Source organism: Delphinapterus leucas, chromosome 12 (assembly GCF_059928025.1).
Source record: "Delphinapterus leucas isolate spDelLeu-1000000601 "Yukka" chromosome 12, BTC_Dleu_Yukka2, whole genome shotgun sequence".
NCBI classification, from domain to species: domain Eukaryota; kingdom Metazoa; phylum Chordata; class Mammalia; order Artiodactyla; family Monodontidae; genus Delphinapterus; species Delphinapterus leucas.
In genome coordinates, this window is record NC_143140.1 from 65351559 (window position 1) to 65374095 (window position 22537).

General features: G+C 38.0%; 1 protein-coding gene and 1 long non-coding RNA gene across 3 annotated transcripts in view; one reads left to right on the forward strand and one right to left on the reverse strand.

Moving 5' to 3' along the window:
- Positions 1-5367: 5367 nt before the first annotated feature.
- On the reverse strand, positions 5368-9346 carry LOC111165721 (uncharacterized). Its single transcript, XR_002642449.3, has 3 exons — positions 9020-9346; positions 6096-6245; positions 5368-6005 (listed from the first exon to the last, which is right to left on the reverse strand). It is a non-coding gene; the product is annotated as an uncharacterized LOC111165721 (long non-coding RNA).
- AKAP7 (A-kinase anchoring protein 7) overlaps positions 8770-22537 on the forward strand; it is a 137320-nt gene continuing 123552 nt past the window's right edge. The window contains exons 1-2 of one of the 2 annotated variants that reach the window (XM_089921999.1): positions 8770-9113; positions 15813-15944. In XM_089921999.1, coding sequence (XP_089778125.1) covers positions 8858-9113; positions 15813-15944 — 388 coding nt within the window. In that variant the 5' untranslated portion in view covers positions 8770-8857. The remainder of the gene's footprint in view (positions 9114-15812; positions 15945-22537) is intronic. The other variant, XM_022556592.3, reaches the window with a different exon arrangement.

A 22537-nucleotide genomic window follows, 5' to 3' on the forward strand; every position in this document is an offset into this window, starting at 1 on the left:
GATGAGCCATGGCAGACCTTGAATGCAGAGCCCAAGAACTCATACTTAATTGGGTAGGCAATCCTGATTGTATGGGAGGCTTGCTTCCAAAGCTCATCACAGATAGCAATCTGGCTTTCAGAGTCTATGCTCTTAACCACTCCTATGCTGCCTATGGACAATGATGCCTATTTATAAGATCCAGTGAATTTTTGGCAAATATTAGGTACTTGATAAATATTTGACCTTTGGAAAAATTTTAGCATTGCTGATGATTTAAGAAGTGCAACTGTAGAGAATTAGGAAGTACCAAATAAATAATAAGCCCAATGTAGTGAGGGCTTTTGGGGAGCAGATGTCTTTTACACTACCTTTTTGTTTTTTTTAACCTGTAGAGCAATCTGATATACTACTAAACAAAAGTCGAAAAAGCAAATAAGTTTCTCTTAACTTGGTAAATTTACTTTTGATATATGCGTCAAGAAAATAATACAAAAGAAAGGAAAAAAAATCCAAGGACATTTGTAAGTGCTTTCTACTGGAAAGCCAACTTTGTCAAAATGACCAAGCTTTAGTGACTGGTTAAACAGATGACGGTATCATACATTAAAACATTACGATATAGTGCAAATTATGCTATGTATAAAAATACCCATTTGAAATAGCTATTAGAAAAATATTAAATAAAAGTGGTGTAAACTATTATACATTATTTGTCTACATGTACAAATTATGTCTATAAACTGTACTATGTTACTACAAAGTGATAAAGGTTGAAAGAGTCAGATCTTGGGCAGTTGATACATTATAGAGAGGGGATTTTTCCAGTTTTGTTGATTATAATTATTTTGGCTTTCTTTCATTACATAGATATGTGTCAATAGACAATGAAAGATATTCTTTGAATTGAAACCACATACTATCTAGGCAAAAAGCTGTTAGGTAGTGAATGTATTCAAATAGGTGACTATCAGTAAGAAAATCCTTTACTGTACAAGGGAGAATAGACTCAAGTTTCCTTGAATTCTGATTCTATTTCCTTCTGGGACTTTTAAACTCTATTTTTTTTTTTCTATTTCTTATATCATCTACTTCTTAATTATTCAAAGAAAACCTCGTAATATGATTGTCAATTATACTCTGATTGCATGCAAATAAGATTAGTCTTGCCAGTGAAGTCTTGTGTAATGATTTAAATATCAATTACACAGGTAAAAAACACGGAACACTTATGCCAAGTAAGCCATGAGATGACTAAATTTAGAAAGATGTGAAATCTACTAAGCCAGATATTAATATCCTATTAATATAATCCATGTTAATATCTCCCTGAAAATAACTGAAGTGAAAAATAACAAATTTAAACATAAACTGCATTAATACTTTCTAGCATGTGAAGAGGAAGATGAAACCAACAAATAATAATATACAGCCTTGATGACCCCAGAAAGTGGAATTTAACATACCTCTTAACACTTTCCTTTTAGTATTCAGGAGATCTGACTAGAGAGTGACAACAACAAATCATTAATGCAGAATGCTCTACTGCAAAGTATAATGAAGGTTTACATGATGTGTATGATATAAAAAATAGCCAAGAAAACATAGAGTTTCAAGGTAAGAAATCCTATAAACTATCAAATGAGAAACGAATCCCCAGCACTAATCAAATTCAGGAAGCATAATTAGAGCTGTTAAGTCTAATCTCCCAATTTGGCATGTGTCCAAAATGTGGTCAGGTGCACTAACTACTTTAGGGTAGAAAAACCGACATGATCTGTTTTTATAAAAACTAAACCAAATGGTGATTTAGGAACATCATTATCTCTGAGTAATGATACAAGCTAGCATATTCATTACAATATGTAAATGTTCCCTTTTCACCTGACTGGAGAAGAAGAATCATGTTCTTGATGAATATGTTCTTACAGCGATTCTGTCTTATTCTTAGCCAGAAAGGAAGAAATGTGGTAAGCATGTAATAATCTAGGCAGCTGATGAAATGTTTTTTTTTTTTTTTTTAATTTCGATTGTTATCACAAAGATGGTGAAAGTGTTCCATCCATAGTCCCTTAACTCCATACACTCTCCCTGGGTGACCACATCCAAAACCACAGTTTCAAGGACGATTTGTACATCTATAAAACTTCCAAATCGCAAGATTCTCCCTGCAGTACCGCCTTCTCCTTCCAGCAAATGTTTCCAGCAAACCTATTTTCATTAGGGAAACTGACACCTTTAGAAAGCTGCTCCCTTAACCACAGTCCCATCTGATCAGAATACTTACCAAGATCCATCTAGCCCAGCTTACTTCCCACCCATCTCTCCTATCTAAGATCAATGCTTCATCTTGCTCTGACTTTATACTCCCAATATTCCTCAATTTTCCTGCTTTATTGTATCTCTGTCTTTCTGTGGGCATCTAAATGGAACCCAGCTGAATGTCACTCCTGCCCCTCAAGATCCAGTGAAACTGCCTCAAACTCTGATGGCATGTGAAAGTTCAAGTTCAAAATCTTAGGTGCTTACAACTATAGGACCCTTCCAGCCTCCAAGCCCAAGAATTCTTGTGTGCCCTATGTTCCTCAGCTTTCTTTTTGGTTTCTACAACAAACTCACTCACACTTAAGATCAGTGGATTGAATTATTGACTTTACTGAAGACCTCTGAGAGATGGAGGACAGGGTCCATCATCCAGCACACATTTTCTGCCATCTTGCTCATGCACCTACCCCTCTCTCCATCCTCTCACTCTTCATCCTTTTCATTCCTGGTTGCTCTGGGAGCACCGGTTTCACCCCACTTCTACCTCTTTGTGCCAGCCAACAAATTTTCTTTCTCCACATTGTTGATTGCAAAGTTTCACCAACTATTGTTTTGCAATCTCTTAAATCTATCACTTTTGATTTTATTTTTAGCACACCACCTTAGCTTGGGTTTTTGACGCTCCCATGTGGATTACTGGAGTACCACAGTGAACTGACTAGATGAGCGGTTTTGACTCAGCCCTCTCCAATAAATCCTGCACAGACCTCAAAGATGTGTCTTTCTAGAGCCATCCTTCACCAAGTCAGTCCCAAGGGAAGTTCTTTAACAAATCCTAATTCTTATGTAATAGAGTCCCAGTTGCTTAGTCTGGCATTTAAGACCTCCTATAATCTGGTCCTAAACTAATTTTCTGGCCTTATCTCCCAGTCCTCTGCCGCCTGAACCAGTCAAACTGGGAGAACGGCTCTCCTTTGCATCTACTTGTACTGTCTCGCCTCCCAAGTCTTCAGTGTGTGACCCACCCCATCGGTTCTCACTCTAGCTCTCTTAATCCACCCATTTTCAGAGCTGGTCTCAAATATTACCTCTTCTTTCAAGCCTTTCCTGGTTCTCTAAGCCCAGAGAAATCTTTGGACACATGATCTAATTTCTCTCCATCTGTATGAGGATCAGAATTGTATCTGTTTCACCAGAGACTGAGAGGTTTCCCGGGACATGGGACCTGCAGTGCTAAAAATGAACAGCCCTGGGCAAACTGGGACAATTGGTCACTCTACCTGTAATATGTGTGGCAGCTGTAATATATGTGGCAAGGGTCCTGGGGCAGGAAAGGAAGGCCATGTTTTTTGTGTATGCCTACTGTGGAAATTTAGATGTCAGGGCTGGCCACAGAAAACTCCAGGGAGAGAAAAGGAAGGTGGTGAGGACACTTTTTGGAGCTAAGGATAGGCCACCTGGGGCTGAGACCTTCAGATAAATACATAGCTAAAGGGATCCCACTTTTGCATTTTCCCTCATTTTAGCTCTCTTTTTTTGCTTAAGAAATTAAGAAAAAGAAGGGGGGATAAAAAGATACATTCCAAGTAAAGGAATTTTAATAAGGATGTAGAAGGCTCTATAAATAGTCCTGTGAAAGGAAAATATTTTTAACTGTTACAGCAAAGAAATATAATCATTAAGGAAACTTAATACATAAGACTATATACAAATTTTCAAATTCTGCATGCCAAAAACTACTGCACACAACTTAAAATGCAAATAACAAATTAGGGAAACTGTTTTCAATATATAAGACAAAGGTTTTAAAATCATTAATATTGATAAATAGGGAATTCCCTGGTGGTCCAGTAGTTAGGACTCAGCACTTTCACTGCTAGGGCCTGGGATCGATCCCTGGTTGGGGAATTAAGATGATGCAAGCTGTGCGGTGCGGCAAAAATAAAAGAATCGTTAATAAATAGACAGATTTTATGAAGCAGTAGAAACAGATAACCTAGAAGAAAAATAAGCAAAAGTTTTTTATAGAGACATGCAAATGGCTCTTAAACACATTCAGCAATATTCAGATTCATTAACAATTAAAGAAATTCAAGGTAAAATAACAAGCATTTTTATCTTTCAAATGAAAAATGAGGAAAGAACTTAGAATTTCATAAACTGCTTATAAGCATGTAAATTGGTAGATAATTTGGCAATATATTTCAAAAGCCTTACAATGATTCATAATCTTTTACCTATCAAACTTCTTTCTGGGAATTTGTTTTAAGGAAATGATAAAAAATATATACAAAGATTTATAGAATACAGTTTTATCATAGAGATATTTTTAATAATGAAAAAACTGAGATGTATTTAAATGAGACTGAACGATAATCAATAGGCAATTGATCAAATACACTGTGATACATTTATGTAAAGATTTAATATGCAGTCATTGAAAAAATAATTTTTAATGACATGAGAAATTTGTCACAATATGTTGCAAGGAAAAAAGCAGGCTAAAAGCCATATGCAAGATGATTCTATTTTTATAAAAATATACTATAATGGTGTGTGTATGCATATGTATATCTAGAGAGATAGACTTCTGGTTGATGTATTATAGATCATTTTAATGTTATTCCATGAGTTTTTCTGAATTTAAAAATTGTATAAAACAGTACAATTTATGTACATAAATTTGAAATTTGAAGTCAGAAATATTTAAAATAATTTAAAATGTTCACCCTGATTTTTAATATTATCAGGCTCTTTAACTGTGTCTGGCTACTGAAATAAATCTATTATGAAATAGGTGTAGTGATTTCTTTTTTTTTTAATGTAATAAACATGGCCTCCCTTTGCCCCTTTATTATTATTTTTTAATGTAATAAAAATGATTTCTTAAACAAATACTATACTCAAACATTAATTGAAAAGCATGCACATTTTATTGTTAAACACATGTCCCTCTTCCAACAAAATGAAATGTCATCCTGAGTCACCTTGGGCCACCAAAGGTCTCAGTTGACTTTCTACTGGTATTTGACCATGTCCTGTAGAACTGCATGACTTCATCCTCCTGTTACTGAATGCAAATTCCTGTGCCTGATGTACAGTGAGGCCAAACAAACCAAAATGTCAGAGTTTGGAGCAGAGAAAGGTTTATTGCAGGGTCAATGTCAGCATTCGGAGCAGAGAAAGGTTTATTGCAGGGTCAATGTCAGCATTTGGAGAAGAGAAAGGTTTATTGCAGGGTCAAGGAAGGAGAATGGTGGCTCGTGCCTAAAAAACTGTGAAGCCCCTGATGGTTTGTTTTGCAGAAGTTTTTATAGGCAAAATTTGGGGTGAGGGCTACAAGGTGTATGACTTTCTTCTGATTTGTCGGTGGTGAGGTAACAGGGCAGTGCTCCAGGAATCTTGCCCTCAGTCTGAAGTTACCACCCTCCACCAGGGGGAATCTTCTGCAGAAGAACTCAAAGATACTGTTATGTAGATTCCTTGAGAGGAACCAGGACCCTGCCCCAAGGCTGCATGATGGTTTCTTGACTGTTCCTCCCTTTTTTCTGAATTCCCTCTCTTCCTTGATTAGCAACTGTTTGAATCTGCCTTTGGAACTCAGGGAGGGTCAAGGAGGCTGAATGAAGCCTATTTCCTACAAACAGGAAACGGGGGACACGGAAAGGATTTGTACCAGGAGGGCCCCACAGGGTCCTGCTCCATTTCACTACTTGATGAACATTTACAGCTGTAGTTGATGGGGAGGACCGAAGAAACTCCTAGGACCAGAATGAAAACAACAATTATTTTGGTTATGGGGACAGGACCACACCACAAAAGAGAATTAGGGAACTAAAGAGAGAACTCACCACACAGAAGGAGCCTGGCAGAACAAATATGCCAATTCAGCAGCAGGCCCTGGAGGTCGGAGGTCAGAGGTGGGCGGAGGAATAGGAAAAGTGTGGTAGCTTGAACTGGAACCCTTCCAATCCAGTTATCTTGGCAGTGTACACTGTCATCTGGGGAGAAAAAGGGCTGTATGTGTGAACTGTTTAAAGATAAACAGAGGCATATTACAAATTTTAAGAGTTTTTTGAGCAAAAACTCAATTCAAAACTGGCAACATCCAATCTAGCAGATAGAAAGGAGTTCCAAGGAGAGGTACAAAATGAAAGATTTTTATAGGCAGAAGGGAGTGGGAACAAGGAAGTTATACTAGGCAAAAGATTGGGTCCGTTATTGCAAGGTTACTTCCCTTTAGGGGATGGCAGGGGCCTATCAGGCAGATTACCTAACTAGTGCTGATCAGACGATTCCTAACTGACTGGTTTTAGATTCCATTTCTGGGAGAATAGAAACTATAAGTCTCTGGTGACGTGGGGCTTAGCATAAGCGACTCCATTTTGGGCCTGTTGTTTCGTTTTTAACAAAAGGAACATGCTATCTCCATGAATTCTATATCTCTCAGAGGTCCAAATAATTTTCCTGGCATCAGTCACTGTGCCCTATCCACTAAGCAGTGTAATAACATGTGGTGGAGGAATTGTTCTATTCATTTGCAAGAGATTGTCACCCTGAGGACTGAGAAGATCCATCATGACCAAGTGAACCACCAATCAGCTGATGTCTGGTGTGGACAGAGGACTTTCTGGAAAGGAAACTGGACCAGTGAGACAAGGACTGGGCATGGTGGCAGCCTGGAAGATTCATTAGTGATGTCAGGCACAGTATAGAACCCTAGATGTATTTTGGAGGGATTTCACTAGGGGCTGGAGTTCTGGCTGGAACAAATAGGTCAATTTAGCTATCCAGATTTAGGTATTAGTGTTAATATCAACTGATTTTTAGCCTCAAGCTGGTGAAGCTTTAGGACATTAAGATTACCCATGACATTGTTTCTTTTTTTGAAATTTATTTGGGTGTGTTGCTTTCTTTTTTAAACAAATACCAGTACAGGTCTGATGGCTATAAAACTTTTATTCATTCATTCAACAACTGTTCATTGAACAAGCTATATGCACTTGGGAAAACAAACACTTTTAAAAGAGTCTGTGCCTTCACGGGTATTCCCTAGCGGTCCAGTGGTTAGGACCCTGTACCTACACTGCCTTTACAAGTGGAAACTTACGTCACCTTCACAAAGTAAAACTGATGCCCCGCTATTAGGCAGAAAGGGGAGGGCAGAGAGTCCTTCAGTATCTGCCGTTTCTCAGTTGCCTCCAAAAATTATCTTAATGCTAATGTGGCATATTTTGATCCCCTTCAATGTTGACTGTGGATTCCTTTTTTTTCTTTTAGTGTATTACCTATTGCAATCTACTCATGTTTCTTTCTCTGCTATTAGGTGACCGGCTCCTTAAGGAAAAAACTTGTCTGGTTCACCTGCACACCCTCAGGACAGCGTAGATTTTAGAGGAATCTGTTGTCCCTCTCCAATCAGCCCATAATTGCTATGGGTGTGCAAACCAGATACCCAACTTGCTAGAATTATTTTAGGGTAACAAGCTTTATGACTTCTTGTGTATGGTTTTGATGTCAACTATTGTGGCTGAGTGAGTTCCTTGCTTCCATCTCCATTCTAGGATGTATTCAAGATAAGTGTTACCTGGGACTTCTCTGGTGGCGCAGTGGTTAAGAATCTGCCTGCCAACGCAGGGGACAGGAGTTCAATCCCTGGACCGGGAAGATCCCACATGCCGCGGAGCAACTAAGCCTGTGGTTGCCGCGCCACAACTACTGAGCCTGTGCTCTAGAGCCCGCAAGCCACAACTACTGAAGCCCACGTGCCACAACTACTGAAGCCCGCGCGCCTAGAGCCCGTGCTCCACAACAAGAGAAGCCACCGCAATGAGAAGCCCGCGCACTGCAATGAAGAGTAGCCCCCGCTCACCGCAACTAGAGAAAGCCCGCGCAGCAACGAAGACCCAACACAGCCAAAAATAAAAAATAAATAAAAAAAGATAAGTGTTATCATTTGCAAAATAGGGTACATTAATTTGTTGAGCGATGTACCTCATTTTCTTACTGCATGGTTTCTTTGCACTTAAAAGAAAACTACAGTACAATTCTGACCCAAACTCAAAAGTTTTTTTTATTTATTAATTTTATTAATTAACTAAATTGTTTTTACTCATATTAGTGCTTTACCCTACAAACACCAGTAGCTGCTTTCCATTTAATTTCTAGGCGTGAAACCATTGTTAAAACTTTGAGATATCGCCACAATTTGGGTTTTTTTCTTTAAAGCAAAGTAAATTATCTAATTATACAGGTGGACAAGGTCTCGTTCCTATACATCTCGCTCTTCCCAAATATTTTTTAATCACAACTCTGTGTTTTGAAAGCCCTTTTTAAAACTAAACACATGGATCCTGAAGAGACCCAGGATCGGGGAACGCTTTCAGCCCAGGCCCAATCTCACCCCTGCAAACTTGGACGCTAAAGGCCGCGCCACTGGAGATTGCTGAGCGCCGCCAAAGGCTGCTGGGGGCCCCGGCCGGGAGCGGGGGCGGAGCGTCGCAGCGCAGAGAGGAGCCCCCGGCCCTCCCCGCGCCGGGCCCGCGTCTCTCGCCGGAATCCGGTACCGCAGCCGCAGCGGGTCGGCCCCTTCCGCTCGTTCCGGGCTCCCGACATGGGCATGCAGCTTCTGCGGGGACTGCGGCTCTGGTGCCTCGGCGCCTCCGCAGGCCTGGTCGCCGCGGCCCGAGCCCCCACCGCCCCCCGCTCCCCGCCCCGCCTCCGCGCCTCGCCCGCCGACCCCCGGCCCCGCCCCGGCTTCCGCCTCCGCACCCACCTCCCGGCTGGCCCCAGGTTGCAGCGCCAGGCCGCAGCCGCCTGCACAGACTTGCCGCCAGCCAACGCCAGCGCTATGGAGAGCGCCGGAGCCGGTGAGCCCGGGTAGCCGAGCGGGCCGGGTGGGGTGACCGGAGCCCGGGGGCGTGGGCCCCGCTCGGCCTCGGGGAGGGCCCGGCCTCGCCGCCCCCCTGCGTCCCCAGCGCTTGGAGCGCGACCCCACCCCTGCCCAGCTCGGGGGCTCCTCTTCCCGCTCAGCGCGGGACTCTGTAGCCGCTGGGAGCCCAGTGCAACCGGGGTGTGATCAGTGCTGCTTGTAAGCAAGCGTTTTCGTTAGTGCACGCACTGCTGGTGCGACCGGAGGCCGGGGGTGTGAACCCACGCTAAGTTTCACTTTGCTTTCCGGAAGGTCTTATGACCTTTTAGAAAGTTCATGCCTTCACACGCCCTCCGACGGTGTTATTGTGTGGTCGGCAAACTTAGAAAAAGCTCAGTTTTTATACTTTATCACAATCAAAGACCTGAACCACTACACTTGGGGTTTCCTTCTAGGATTTTATTCTAGGTGTAGAAATGACCTCTTTAAACTGGCGCTAGATCTAAAGTAGGGCTCAGAATTGATTTCCAGTTCAGGTCGGCATTTGCTGTGGACTGAACTTTGTGGGTAGAGCGAGTTAGGGGTTGGACTTTTAGTGAAAGGGACCAACAAGCCAGTTAGAGAAAAGGTGCTCTTCTGTGAGATTTTTGTAATATAAACGCATAAAAAGATATGAAAAGCATGAAAATCTTAAAATGTTATGCAATAGCCGTTAACTAGTGTAAATATGTTTACAGTTGTTGAGGGAATGAAATGATGAAGACCTTGTAGGTGGATGCTGAGGGCGGGAGTTTTTTTGTTTTTTGTTTTTTTTTTGCGGTACGCGGGCCTCTCACCGCTGGGGCCTTTCCAGCTGCGGGGCACAGGTCCCGGACGCGCAGGCCCAGCGGCCATGGCTCACGGGCCCAGCCCCTCCGAGGCACGCGGGACCCTCCCGGACCGGGGCACGAACCCGCGTCTCCTGCATTGGCAGGCGGACTCTCAACCACTGCGCCACCAGGGAATCCCCAAGGGCGGGGGTTTTGGAGATGCATTTATAAAGGGGGACCTGTAGGGGATTGTCAGTGTCAAAGAGAAAGGATTCACACCCCAGCTCCTTTAGTGTCTGGCCTTGAAACTGAGGATGCTGACGGCGTACTTTAAGATGTTTGTGGAGTTTACTGTCTTCTTACATTCCTTTTCAGATATTATTAACTTTAATCCATTACTCTCTAGTAATTTGGGTTATACTTTAGTTTCTTTTTTAATGATGTGGAAACCAAAGCATGGAGGTCAGGTGACTTGTTGACAGCTCTCAACATTTCTCCAGCTGTAAGATGTTTCTATTTTTAGTAGCCAGGCCAGGACTGACAGGGATGATGGGATTGACCCTTTCTACTGGTTCTTGGGGAATATACCTACATATACCTAGTAGAGTGAATAAAAGAGAATCTTGCTCAGTAAAGTTGTACTTGGTTATCCAAATAGGAAACTTACATTGTGACAAAGGGCAGACTATCCTTTTTCTCTTCTATTGGTCTGTCTTTGATGAAGGCATTTGCTGAAGTGCACATATATTTGAATATTAGTGTACACTTCATGTATGGTTTTATAATATATTTTAAATGTGTGCATTGTTTTCTTATAAAAGTAATATTCTGTTTAAAACATTTGAATAGCAGAAATATATTGAGTGCAGCTATGTCAGCCTTTTCATATATAATTGTAAACATAGCGCAAGTGCGTAAGTAGTCTTATATCTGCTTTTCAGAAGGTCAGTACAGGTATCCCCTGCTTTTTCAAAAGTTCACATTATGTCACTTTGCTTTTACATTTACGAAGGACCTGCATTAGCACCTGTTTTCACTAATCAAAAGAAATCCTAAAAGGATTTTTCAACCAAAGATAATTGCTTCTTCACTTGACATCATTTTGGCTTACAAAAGTTTTCGTTGGAAGGCTCTGCTTTCAGATAGCAGGGAATCCTGCATTTGTTACCAACTTTTTTCAGCTGTTGTAGTCTTCCTAGCCATTATTCTTAGTTGTCATTATAGTGAGTATCCTTTGTTTAACCATTTCCCTATTATTAGGCATTTAAGTTGTTAAACATTTTTGTTTAAACAGAGCTGAGGTGAATCTATTTTAGCAAGTATGATAGACCCCCAGATATCTATCTTGTATCAGTTGGGGTAAGAAGAAAATTCTCAGGGCTCCTGATTGCTTTCTGAAAGGATTGCCTCAGTTGACAGTGCTATAAACTGCGTATGTGAACTTTCCAGCAGTGCATGTTGCTGGAAAGGGCGGGTTTTGGCCATTGAGTAACTGGATTCAAATTCTAGCCCCAAGACCTACTAGCTGTAACCTGAGGCAGGTTACTTAATCGGCTAGGGTGTAAAATGAGTATAATAAGAGTACTCCCTGATAGCATGGTTAAATGAGTTACTGTCTGTAAAGTGCTTCCAACTGTGCCTGGCATAGAAACGTGCACAAATGTTAGCTGTTGTTGTTACTACTAGTAGTAGTTAACCAGTTTCACCTGTCTTTATAGTATTAATGCACTTAGCAGTGTTACTTTTACTTGGATTTGTACAAAAGATAGAATTTTATTTTAACTATAGTTAGACCAGATTTTAAGTACTTAAAATGGTGAATTTATAGTTTAAATGCTTTACTTAAAAGTTGGTTATTTTAAGGCAGTTTTCCCAAAGCAAAATATTTGCACTTCTGTAAAAGAAAGTGTAGTTATGATGGCTGTGTTTAATTCAGGTCTGCCAGCCTTTGCCCAAACACTAGAGCTTAGAGAACTGGAGGAAGGCTTCCAGATATGAGCCCTGCTGAGAAACATTGTTCTATAGAATGGCCAGCAGTTCTTTCAAGAGTTACTTGAAAGTGGTATTCTTTTTTTTCTGAGTTAATAATTCATATCTACAAAAAGGTTTTCAACTATTCTGTAATTTAATAGAACAAAATTTGTATTTCAAGTTCTAGACGCTTGTTGATTTTGACATACCATTGCACTCAAGAGTTTATTTATTTTAAAAATTAAAAATCTTTTAAAAAAGATTTTATTGGCATATAGTTGATTTACAATGTTGTGTTAGTTTCAGGTGTGCAACAAAATGATTCAGTTATACATATACATATATTCATTCTTTTTCAGATTCTTCACCCTTATAGGTTATTACAGAATATTGAGTAGAGTTCCTTGTGCTATACAGTAGGCCCTTGTTGCTTATCTATTTTATATATAGTAGTCTGTGTATGTTAATCCCAAGCTTCAAGAGTTTACATGTACTTTATTTAACAAGATGGGGAATGATGTTGAGCAAGTCATGTTATACTTCAATTTTTATTTTTATGTCAAATAGAATATCATTTACCCTGTGAAAATGAATCTGTGATGTGCTAAGGATGCCATTAAACACCAGGAATTATTTTTAGGAGCACTGAGATAGCTGTGTGGCCATGGAGCTTGAGTAATTTATTAACCACTCCCAAATGGGTACTTACCTTTGTTGTTCCATACAAGTGTATTGAGCACCTCCTGTGAGTTGGACACTGTGCTAGGCATTGAGGAATCAAAGGAGGATAAGACATAGCACTTAAGGAACTTAGAGTAGGGTGACCATACAGACAGATAGGGGTGTAATTTGAAAAGTTCCCGTTTCACTTTTCAAAGGAGCCCTGGTTTGGGCCGTAAATTATCTGGTCACTTTAACTTAGAGTCTAATGGAGAAGACATGTAAGTGGACATCTATAACATAATGTATTCATGCTGTGATTGTATGTGGAAGGAGATTGGATTACCGCACTCAGCCCTGAGCTGGTCATCAGGAAAGATTTCCCTGCCAGTAGACGATTAATCAGAGTTTTTACTTTTAAGTTGATTATTCTCAACTGTTAACATAATTTCTTAGTCTGGCACAGAATCAAGGTATGGAATAAGTGAAAGGGGAGCAGTGGTTTTCAAACTTCATTGCACGTTAGAGTCACCCTGCGAGGCTTTATAGAAGTACAAGAGGCTGGCCTCATTTCCAGAGATTCTGATTTAGGTGGCCTGGGGTGAGACCCAGATGTTGATCATTTAAAAAAGCTCTTCAGGTGATTCTAATGTACGACCAAGCTTTAGAATTTTTCAACTAGGACAACCTTGTCATCTAATAGATGAGATAACTACTAGGGCCTAGAGAATTCACACGACTTGCCCAGGATCACAGGTGATTGGCAGGTCCAATACTAGAATATCTGTCTCCTGATTTTTTAAAAAAATATTTACTTATTTATTTGGCTGTGCTGGGTCTTACTTGCGGCGCGGGAGATCTTCGTTGCCGCGTGCGGGATCTTTAGTTGAGGCATGCAGGATCTTTAGTTGTGGCATATGGGATCTAGCTCCCTGACCAGGGGTTGAACCTGGGCCCCCTGCATTGGGAGCACAGAGTCTTAACCAGTAGACCACCAGGGAAGTCCCTGTCTCCTGATTTCTAGTCCCAAACCCTTTCTTTTATAGTAGCCAGCTTGCCTTGCATGTTACCCAAACACCACTATTATCACCATTGTCACTGCTCGATTGTCCTTTTGGTATAGCCAGAGTGATCCACATAGCACTTGTTCTCTAATTGTTGTTGATTAATTGGTTAAGATAAGGTAAACATTTAATTGTTTCAACAACATTTTTCATTTAAAAAATGACTAAATTTAATTCATCATGGTATTCTTCGTCTTGCCTTCAAAACGTGAGCATAGAATTCAGCCTTCCTTCCCCATTCCACATATTGCCAAGAATCCAGTGTATTTCCAAGTGGCACTTTGGAGCTAGTATTGAGATGTCACTGTTAAATGGGCCAATTTAATATCACTAATTTCTCCCCTCCTCAGCTTTATTGAGGTACAATTGGCAAATAAGACTGTATATATTTAAAGTGTACAGCGTGATGATTTGATGTAAGTACACATTGTGAGATGATTGCCACAATCAAGGTAATTAACACATCCACACTTCACTTTTTTTTTTTTTTGGTGAAAATGCTTAAGATCTCTCTTAGCAAATTTCAAGTATACAGTACAGTATTATTAACTCTAGTCACCATGCTGTACATTAGGTCCTTAGAATTTATTACTAAGTTCTTAGATTAAGAGTAAAATAGAAAAACGAAAGTTGGGTTTATTTCATTTTGTCCAGATTTTTATTCAGCTTTGTGCACTTGTAACTGCACAAATACTCTTTGTTGCTAGCTTTTAAGTGTAAGCAACATGGTCAGTGATGATATTTTCTGCATAGCTGCATGTGCCCCAAAATATAAAGATATGTGTTGATCTATTAAAACTTTTGTTTAAATATAAGCTGCATTTGTATTTTTCAATGCAAGTGTAAACATAGAAAGGAAACATTTACTTGTTCTCACATGTTTCAAATAGTTGTGAGTTTGATTATATTTAGAGTAAACTAACATTTGTTGAACACCTGCATTCCAGGCACTCATACTCAATAAGGTTTGAACTGTAATATAAATAAATAGCATTATTAAGAATGTACTATTAATTTTTTTGGTTTTGGTATTGAACATGATTAGCTGATATACAAAAAGCAACAACAAAAAGGTTTTATTGTCATTTTTTGCTTTTATCTAGAAAATAGGGGTGTGTGTGTAAGTAATATTAGAGATTACCCAAATTGCAATAAAAATTTAGGTTTTTTTGGTTTATGTTAGCTATGACCTATCAGGATATTTATTATCTTGTATATTGAAGCCATATTCTTAATGTGAGTGTGTTTTTTTAAGGCCTGATATATGAAAGTAGAGGATTACAGCAGAATGAAATAAATGACTTCTTTAATATTGTTAGTGGTAAATTAATCTTTACTCAATATATAGAGTAGAAATTATATAAGTATCCCAGGATTTTGTTCAATTCTAGTTCAAACAACATTTGTGTCTGTCAATAAAAGCATGGAGAATAATGGTACTGGGGAGACCACCTACTGATAAATTTAGCAATTGACTCTATCAATTTGAACAGACACCCTCTTTCCCTTAACCTCCTCCCAACGAATATGATTGTTCCACCCATAAAAACAAAACAAAACAAAACAAGGACCAAATGTGAAATGTGGCTCTAATATTAATATGTATCCATGGGAGAGCTGTCGGGAAACTGTAAGATCTTTCTGCTTTTTAACCATTGAATTTCTAGAAAAGTGTATTTAGAGCTATGTATTTTTAATGTTTGAATTTCCAATGTTAATATAATAATGGAGAGAAAAAAATTTAAAAGTCTTTATGAAGAAAAAAGTAAAAGTCAGAGCTTGTACAGATGAGAACAGATAAGTGATATTGTTAAAAAATAAACATGAAAAAGACTGCCAAAACCTTGTTGGCTTGTTTTCAAAAGGTATGTGAAAAACTGTAGTTTTAGAATTAAGAAAATGCAGCTATAAAGGATCTTGAGGCTTGTTGATTAAATCAACTTCATTCAACCCTGAGTTGAGTACTGTGCTTCAGAAAATAATTAAAGCTGTTTAACATAAAAATGCATTTATAAGAATGGAGAATATGGTATAAATATTTATATAGATAGCTGTACAATGTATTTGAATACCAGTTTTAGCATTTCTTAACAGATGTTAATTTATATTGAGTTCAGTTAGTTGAGTTATTTTAGCTTGGGATATGAGTTAAAATAAATAAAATAATATACTTTTCTTTTTGTGATGTTAAAGGAGGAATAAATTCCAATGAGTGTGAAAATGTGGCAAGAAAAAGGGAAATGTCAGAAGAATCCGAAGCCAACACAGTGGATTCTCTGGTAGATTTGCCATTTGCTACTATCGATATTATAGATGATTGTGGAAGTAAGTACTTTATTAAATAAATATGTGTTTAGAAGCAATGAATAGTAAATTTAGTGATACATACATTTTTTTCTTAATAATTACTTCACCTTAAGTACTTGTCATGTTTTTGAGTTTGGGTTGTTAATTAATAATTGTCTGTTGGTAGTCTATTGATAAAACTATCACAGATAATATTAAGGCATGTCTCACAGAATTTGGGGCCAGATCATTCTGGAGTTTATAAGCTACTTCAGAAAACAATGGGCCACAACATTCCATGGTTTATAACCACCTCAGTTATTCTGGACCTACTGCTAATTCAGCAGTACCCATTCATCTAACAGATGTTTACTGGCCAAAATGATATGTATTGGAATATAAATAAATACATAAAAATATAAGTAAAGGTAAGTAAAATAAATATATATCTGAAATAAAATATACAAATGTATGTAAAAAGAAAATCTTTCAGAAATGTTGAGGAAGCAGTACAACCTGAACCACACCTTTGGCCCTATAGGTTGAATGTTTTCTGGGAGAGAATCCAGCATTAGTGAGTTGCTGACCTGGACCTGGATGGGTCTGTTCTCTTTACAAGCGGAAGGGTCGTTGGTCAATTGGCTAGAAACCCAGTAAACCATCCAGAGGTTTGAGGTTGCTGTGAATCCTGCCTCTGAAGGTTGAGTGGGAGCGTGCAATGGAGAGTCTTTCATTCTACTGCTGATAGGAATAACTTAGTATGCTTCCCACAGAGTGTAAAAATTTGTGGAGAGCTTTAGTTTAATTGACTCTACTCTCTTAAGATAATCACAGCCCTTAACTATGAAGCCACACTTAAATCGAGGTTCAAAACAGAGTAGTTCAGTGATTTTTTTTTTTTTGGTCGCATGTCTTTCCTAAATGTGGCATTCAGTTCTCCTCATTGAAATTACTGTAATCCTTATTTTAGCTCACAGAATTCTAGGTCTAACCTTATAATTATTGAAGATTTTAGAGATATGGGAAATTATCATTTTATTCCTTATTCATTAGCTAATACTATTAAGTAGTCTATTAAAAAATACTTTGAATCTTAAGTATTTTAAAGTATCAATTGAAACCTCCCTTTACGTGGAAAAAAATTTTGTAACAGAAAAATGTGTATCAAATAAAGATTGAATCTCCGTACTTGGTATAGTAAGTGATTGTCCTGAGTCAATTTTTAAAAAAGGGTAAATTATATCCTGTACCTTTCTGTAATGTATTGGGGAAGCCTGTAATGCATATTTCAAATTTTATTGTGAAAGGACTTAAGGCAAATATTTGTCCCAAATAATAAAAAATAATTGGTATCTGGCAAAGGGTATAAAAGATAAAACTCAGTAAACAAATGTATGGAAAATTATTCAACTTCATAAGTATCAAAGGATACACGTCAAAATACAATTGTAACTTATCAGATTGGCAATATCTCTTAAAAATAATACTCAGTGATTTTAATGTTATATCTACATGGCTTCTGACAATGTACTGTTATAGTCCTTTTAGAATGGAGTTTGTTGGGATCTTGAGCAATGTTCATACATGGGGTAGAGTCACTCATGGAATTCCTACTATAAGGACATAGTCTTTTTTTTTTTTTTAAGGACATAGTCTTGTGGGAAGAAGTTTTATTTATAAATATGTGTGTCACAGTGTTTTTAAATAGTAAAAATATTGGGGAAAACCCAAATGTCCATTAGAGTGTGGTTGAATAAGCTATACTAGTGCCTTTAGACTACATAGTATGGAATTATATATTATGAAAATATTTCTGAAAACTATGTAATAGTGAACATTTCCTATATAAAATGCAAAGTGAAAAAGTAGGGGGAAAATATATGTGCTGTTTGTTTACAATTGTGTAAATACTTTAGGTGATTTGTCACCAAAATTCACAGTGGTTGTGTTAAGATGGGAGGTTTCTGAGGAATTTCTTTTTTCCTTTTTCTAATCTTCAAATTTTATAAATGCTCTTGATTCTTTTTTTTTTGTAAATTTATTTTTATTTATTCATTTTTGGCTGCATTGGGTCTTCGTTGCTGCACATGGGCTTTCTCTAGTTGTGGCGAACGGGGGCTACTCTTGGTTGTGGTGCGCGGGCTTCTCATTGCGGTGGCTTCTCTTGTTGCGGAGCACGGGCTCTAGGTGCACGGGCTTCAGTAGTTGTGGCACTTGGGCTCAGTAGTTGTGGCTTGCGGGCTCTAGAGCGCAGGCTCAGTAGTTGTGGCGCACAGGCTTAGTTGCTCTGCAGCATGTGAGATCTTCCTGGACCAGGGCTCGAACCCATGTCCCCTGCATTGGCAGGTGGTTCTTAACCACTGTGTCACCAGGGAAGTCCCTGAATGCTCTTGATTCTTTTCATGAAAAAATATGATTAAAGTTTTTAGTTGTGGTTAGAAACTTGCTTTTAAAGATGTAAGCTTCATCAATTCAGTAAACAGAGAACTAGAGAAACTCAGTTTTTTTTTTTGATACTATCCACTAAGATATCACTAATAGTGTTAAAGTTAGGTGGTTAAAAGTGAGGGCTGTGGAGTCAGACTGTCAAGGGACAAAATTTGCTCCTATACTTTCCTATTGTGTACTTTGAACAAGTGTCTGGGCTTACTTTCATTATCTCTAAAATTGGTTTAATAATGGTAGTTATCTCATAAGGTTGTTGGGAAGATTCAATTTGTTAATGCTGTCCTTACAGCAGTGTGTGGCACGAACTTGCCTCCGTAAATTTTTATTAATTTAATCTTACCAAAATTTTTTGCCCAAGTATATTTGTTGAATTAAATATTAAAAAATTTGCCCTTTGAGAGCAGTATTTTATAATAATATCATTGAGTGCTTCTAGCACATCAGTAAATGCTTTATTATTTCTTTACTTAATCCTCACAATGAATGAGAGGGGTCTTATTTTTTTAGAAAGTTTTAGTAATTTGCCAAAGATTATTCAGAGTAATTCTATGAAATATAGAAGGTAATATTCTAAGCTGTTTACTTAAGAAGTTTTAAGAATGGTTACTTCAAAGATTTTGACTGCTTAAGTAACAAGAAAAAAGGAAAAGAATATAAAAGCAAAATCGAATTCATTCTCAGCCTTTTGGCTAACAGCAAGTATGAAAACAATCAACCAACGATAACAGATGGACTACCTCATTACATTAATTTCTCCCACAATTCATTCCCTTGTAGTTTTCCGAGGGAATTAAACAAACTTTAGGAAAATTAGTTAATTTACATAAAATGACATGTGGTGCTTTAGGTAAAAAAAGCCAACTCATGGATGAGAGAGTTACAGCCTTTGTCAACAAGACCAGATTCATTAGAGCACATTAAAATGGCTACTGAAATCATTATGAAAATTAACAAATGTAATAAATTTATGGGATGTGTTTACAGGCTCTACTACAACTGATACTTTTTTTTTTTTTTTTTTTGCTAAACAATAAAGTTACTCTAAATAATCCAGTGAAAGTTCCAGGGCATATTGCCAAAAGCTTTCTACGTTTTGCTTCTGTGGTCATTGATCTTTAATGTTTTTATTGTAAACTTGATATTACTTGAATACTTTGCTCATTGTATTTTCATATGCACTAAATAAAAAGTATAACAGTAAATTGTATTTTAGAACTTAGATTATGATTTAAAAGCTAGAAATAAAATGAAGTTCAGTAAGGAAAAGAGGGATTTTATACTCTGGCCATACAAATAAACCTGCAAATGAAAACCATACAAATAAACCTGCAAATGAAAGGCAAAGAAGGTATGCACACAAGTGTCTAGCAAGTTGACCATAAATCATCAGGACTCACTGAAATAGAAAGACAGACAAACTACTTATAATGGTATATTAAGCTGTACTGTAACAGTAAATACTCACAGAATTCTTTCCCCCTTTTTTGCCCAGCTCACATCAGATAATTTTAAAACTTTACCCTGTCTGTGATGCCTAACAAAAGAAAAATGTAGATAATCCAGTTCAGAGGGAAGTTTAATAGTTATTGATAAGAGAAAGCTAGGGAATTTAGAAAAACCCTGTACTTCTTTATTTTTACCAAGAGGTTGCATTCTGAATTGGGGCCTTTACTCTGTGTCATTCTCACGATACCAGAATTATTAGACCTATTTCACATTATAACTATTACCTTCAGAGATTATGATTTTCCTTCTCTGGATATCTGCAAAATAGACTTATGAAACATTTGAAATGGCAAAAATGAGTAGCTACAGACAGGAGGACACTTTAGTTTTAAACATGTAAGGTGTAAAACAAAATACTGAACACTCCAGTGGTCTTTTAAATACTGTTTTATTAATTTTATTCCTCTTCTTAGTACTGTTATATTGAATAAAATACAGCAAAAGTATGTCTTATGTTCAGAGTAAGAAATAGATTTTACATTGCCACCCAATATACATATATATGTAAAAAACTGAAATTTCATTTAGTAATACATGTATCGTAAGCAGTGTACTGTTTACCGTTCTGTCCTTTTGCTTTGCTTTCCTTTTCTTTCATTCCAATCCATTCCATTCTAGTTATTAAAAAGTGCTTTTTTTAAATCTTCTAAGGTGATTTCATAACCCACTAGTGGATTGATACTTGCAGTTTGAAAAAAGAAAAACTAGACTCTAGGCTTAGGATTCTATTTCTACTATGTTAATTTTGAGATAAACTAAAGGTTATAAAATCAGCTGGATTATTAGTTTGGACACCATTCTTTGTTTAATTTCACCATGAAATGTCCTAATTAGTACAGGTAGTAACAGTTGGTACCTTTATTCCAAATCACAGAAAACTAGAACCAGAAGAGACCCCTAGTTACTAGATTATGCAGCTGTTGTTCCTCCCATGCCCTTGGGTTTGTTAAAAAAATTTTGATTATAGAAACTTTTAAGCATATTCAAAAGTAGAATAGTATAATGAGCCTCATGTATTCATTACCTCTTCTTCACTGGATTATTTTGAGGTAAATCGCAGAGAGGTCTTTTTTTTCTGTAAATAATGCACATCCTTAAAAGATGAGGAATCTTATTAAGCATATAATAGTAAGCATACTTGAAATATCCTTACTACATGAGAAAAATAATGGTAATTCCTAATGTCATCAAATACCCTGTCATATTCACATTTCTCTGATTGTATTGTAATTATTTATTTATTTATCTTTGGCTGCGTTGGGTCTTCGTTGCTGCGCGGTCTAGTTGCAGCGAGTGGGGGCTACTCTTTGTTTTGGTGTTCGGGCTCCTCACTGCGGTGGCTTCTCTTGTTGCGGAGCACAGGCTCTAGGTGTGCGGGCTCAGTAGTTGTGGCACGCAGGCTCAGTAGTTGTGGTGCACGGGCATAGTTGCTCCACGGCATGTGGGATCTTCCCAGACCAGGGCTTGAACCCATGTCCCCTGCATTGGCAGGCGGATTCTTAACCACTGCACCACCAGGGAAGTCCCTGTATTGTAATTTTTAAAAAGTTGGTTTGATTTAGGAACCAAAGCCTATGCATTATATTTGATACATCTCTTCAGTCTCTTTTCTAGGAGATCTCTAGATCTCCTCCTCCTTTTGTTTTCATTTGTGTGTGTGTGTGTGTGTGTGTGCATGCACGCGTGCACGTTTATCATTGAAGAAATCAAGTTGTGTAGAAGTTTACTGTTATGGTCATTTGATGTTCAAAATGTCCCATCTTTGGCCTGTGGGGGAACTTTCAAACTGGCTCTGGAGACCTTCTGACATGATCCCAGGAGTCTTTGAATTTCTAGCCTTCTCTTGTACGTTTTATCCCCCAAACCTAGAATTAGCTATTTCTCCATGGATTGGCCAGATTTTTAAGTTCTCAGATAAAGAAATGAAGTAAATTGATAGAAAGATGCTTGTTGGAAGACTAGTCTTTGGGTCAGTGCCCTTTCACTATCTCGTGCTGCCTCTGCTGCATTGCTGGTTGTCTTCCCAGCAGCCATTTCCACTCCCCCTTTTCCTTTTGTAGATTACTTTTACGCAAAGGCATAGGCTGATAACTGTCAGATACCCCTGCAGTGGAAGCACGGAGTCTTAACCACTGGACCACCAGGGAAAGTCCCTAAGTCAATGTTTAAATGTTCCTATGAGGTAGCTATTATTATTATCCTCACATTAGAGAGGAGGAAACTTAGGTCAGGAGAATTTATGTGACTTATCTAAGGTCACACAGCTAGTGTGTGGAACCAGGATTCCAGCCCAGATTATGTTAAAAATGGTTTCCTTTTCCAGAGTGCCAGTTTACTAACAGCAGATGGAGGTGGGCTAGGAATGTATTTTAGAAGTGGATTTAAAATATGCGGTACTTCATTAGCGTATTTTGTGGCTTTTGTTTAAAATGAGTACATTTAATTCATGTTACTACAGTCAATGGTAGGACTATTTCTTATATATCTGAAATTACAAGCAGCTCAGTGTATTGATTTGATTTTCCATATGAAAAAAGCTGCATGGGAAATAAAACCCAGTGGCATCTTATGAAGCAATTCAGATAATGCTCGTAATGCAGAGAATGCTACGAACTTTTTAAAAGTTCTGACAAGCTCACAGGTACAAAGGAAGCTAATAATTTATATTTCAAATATGT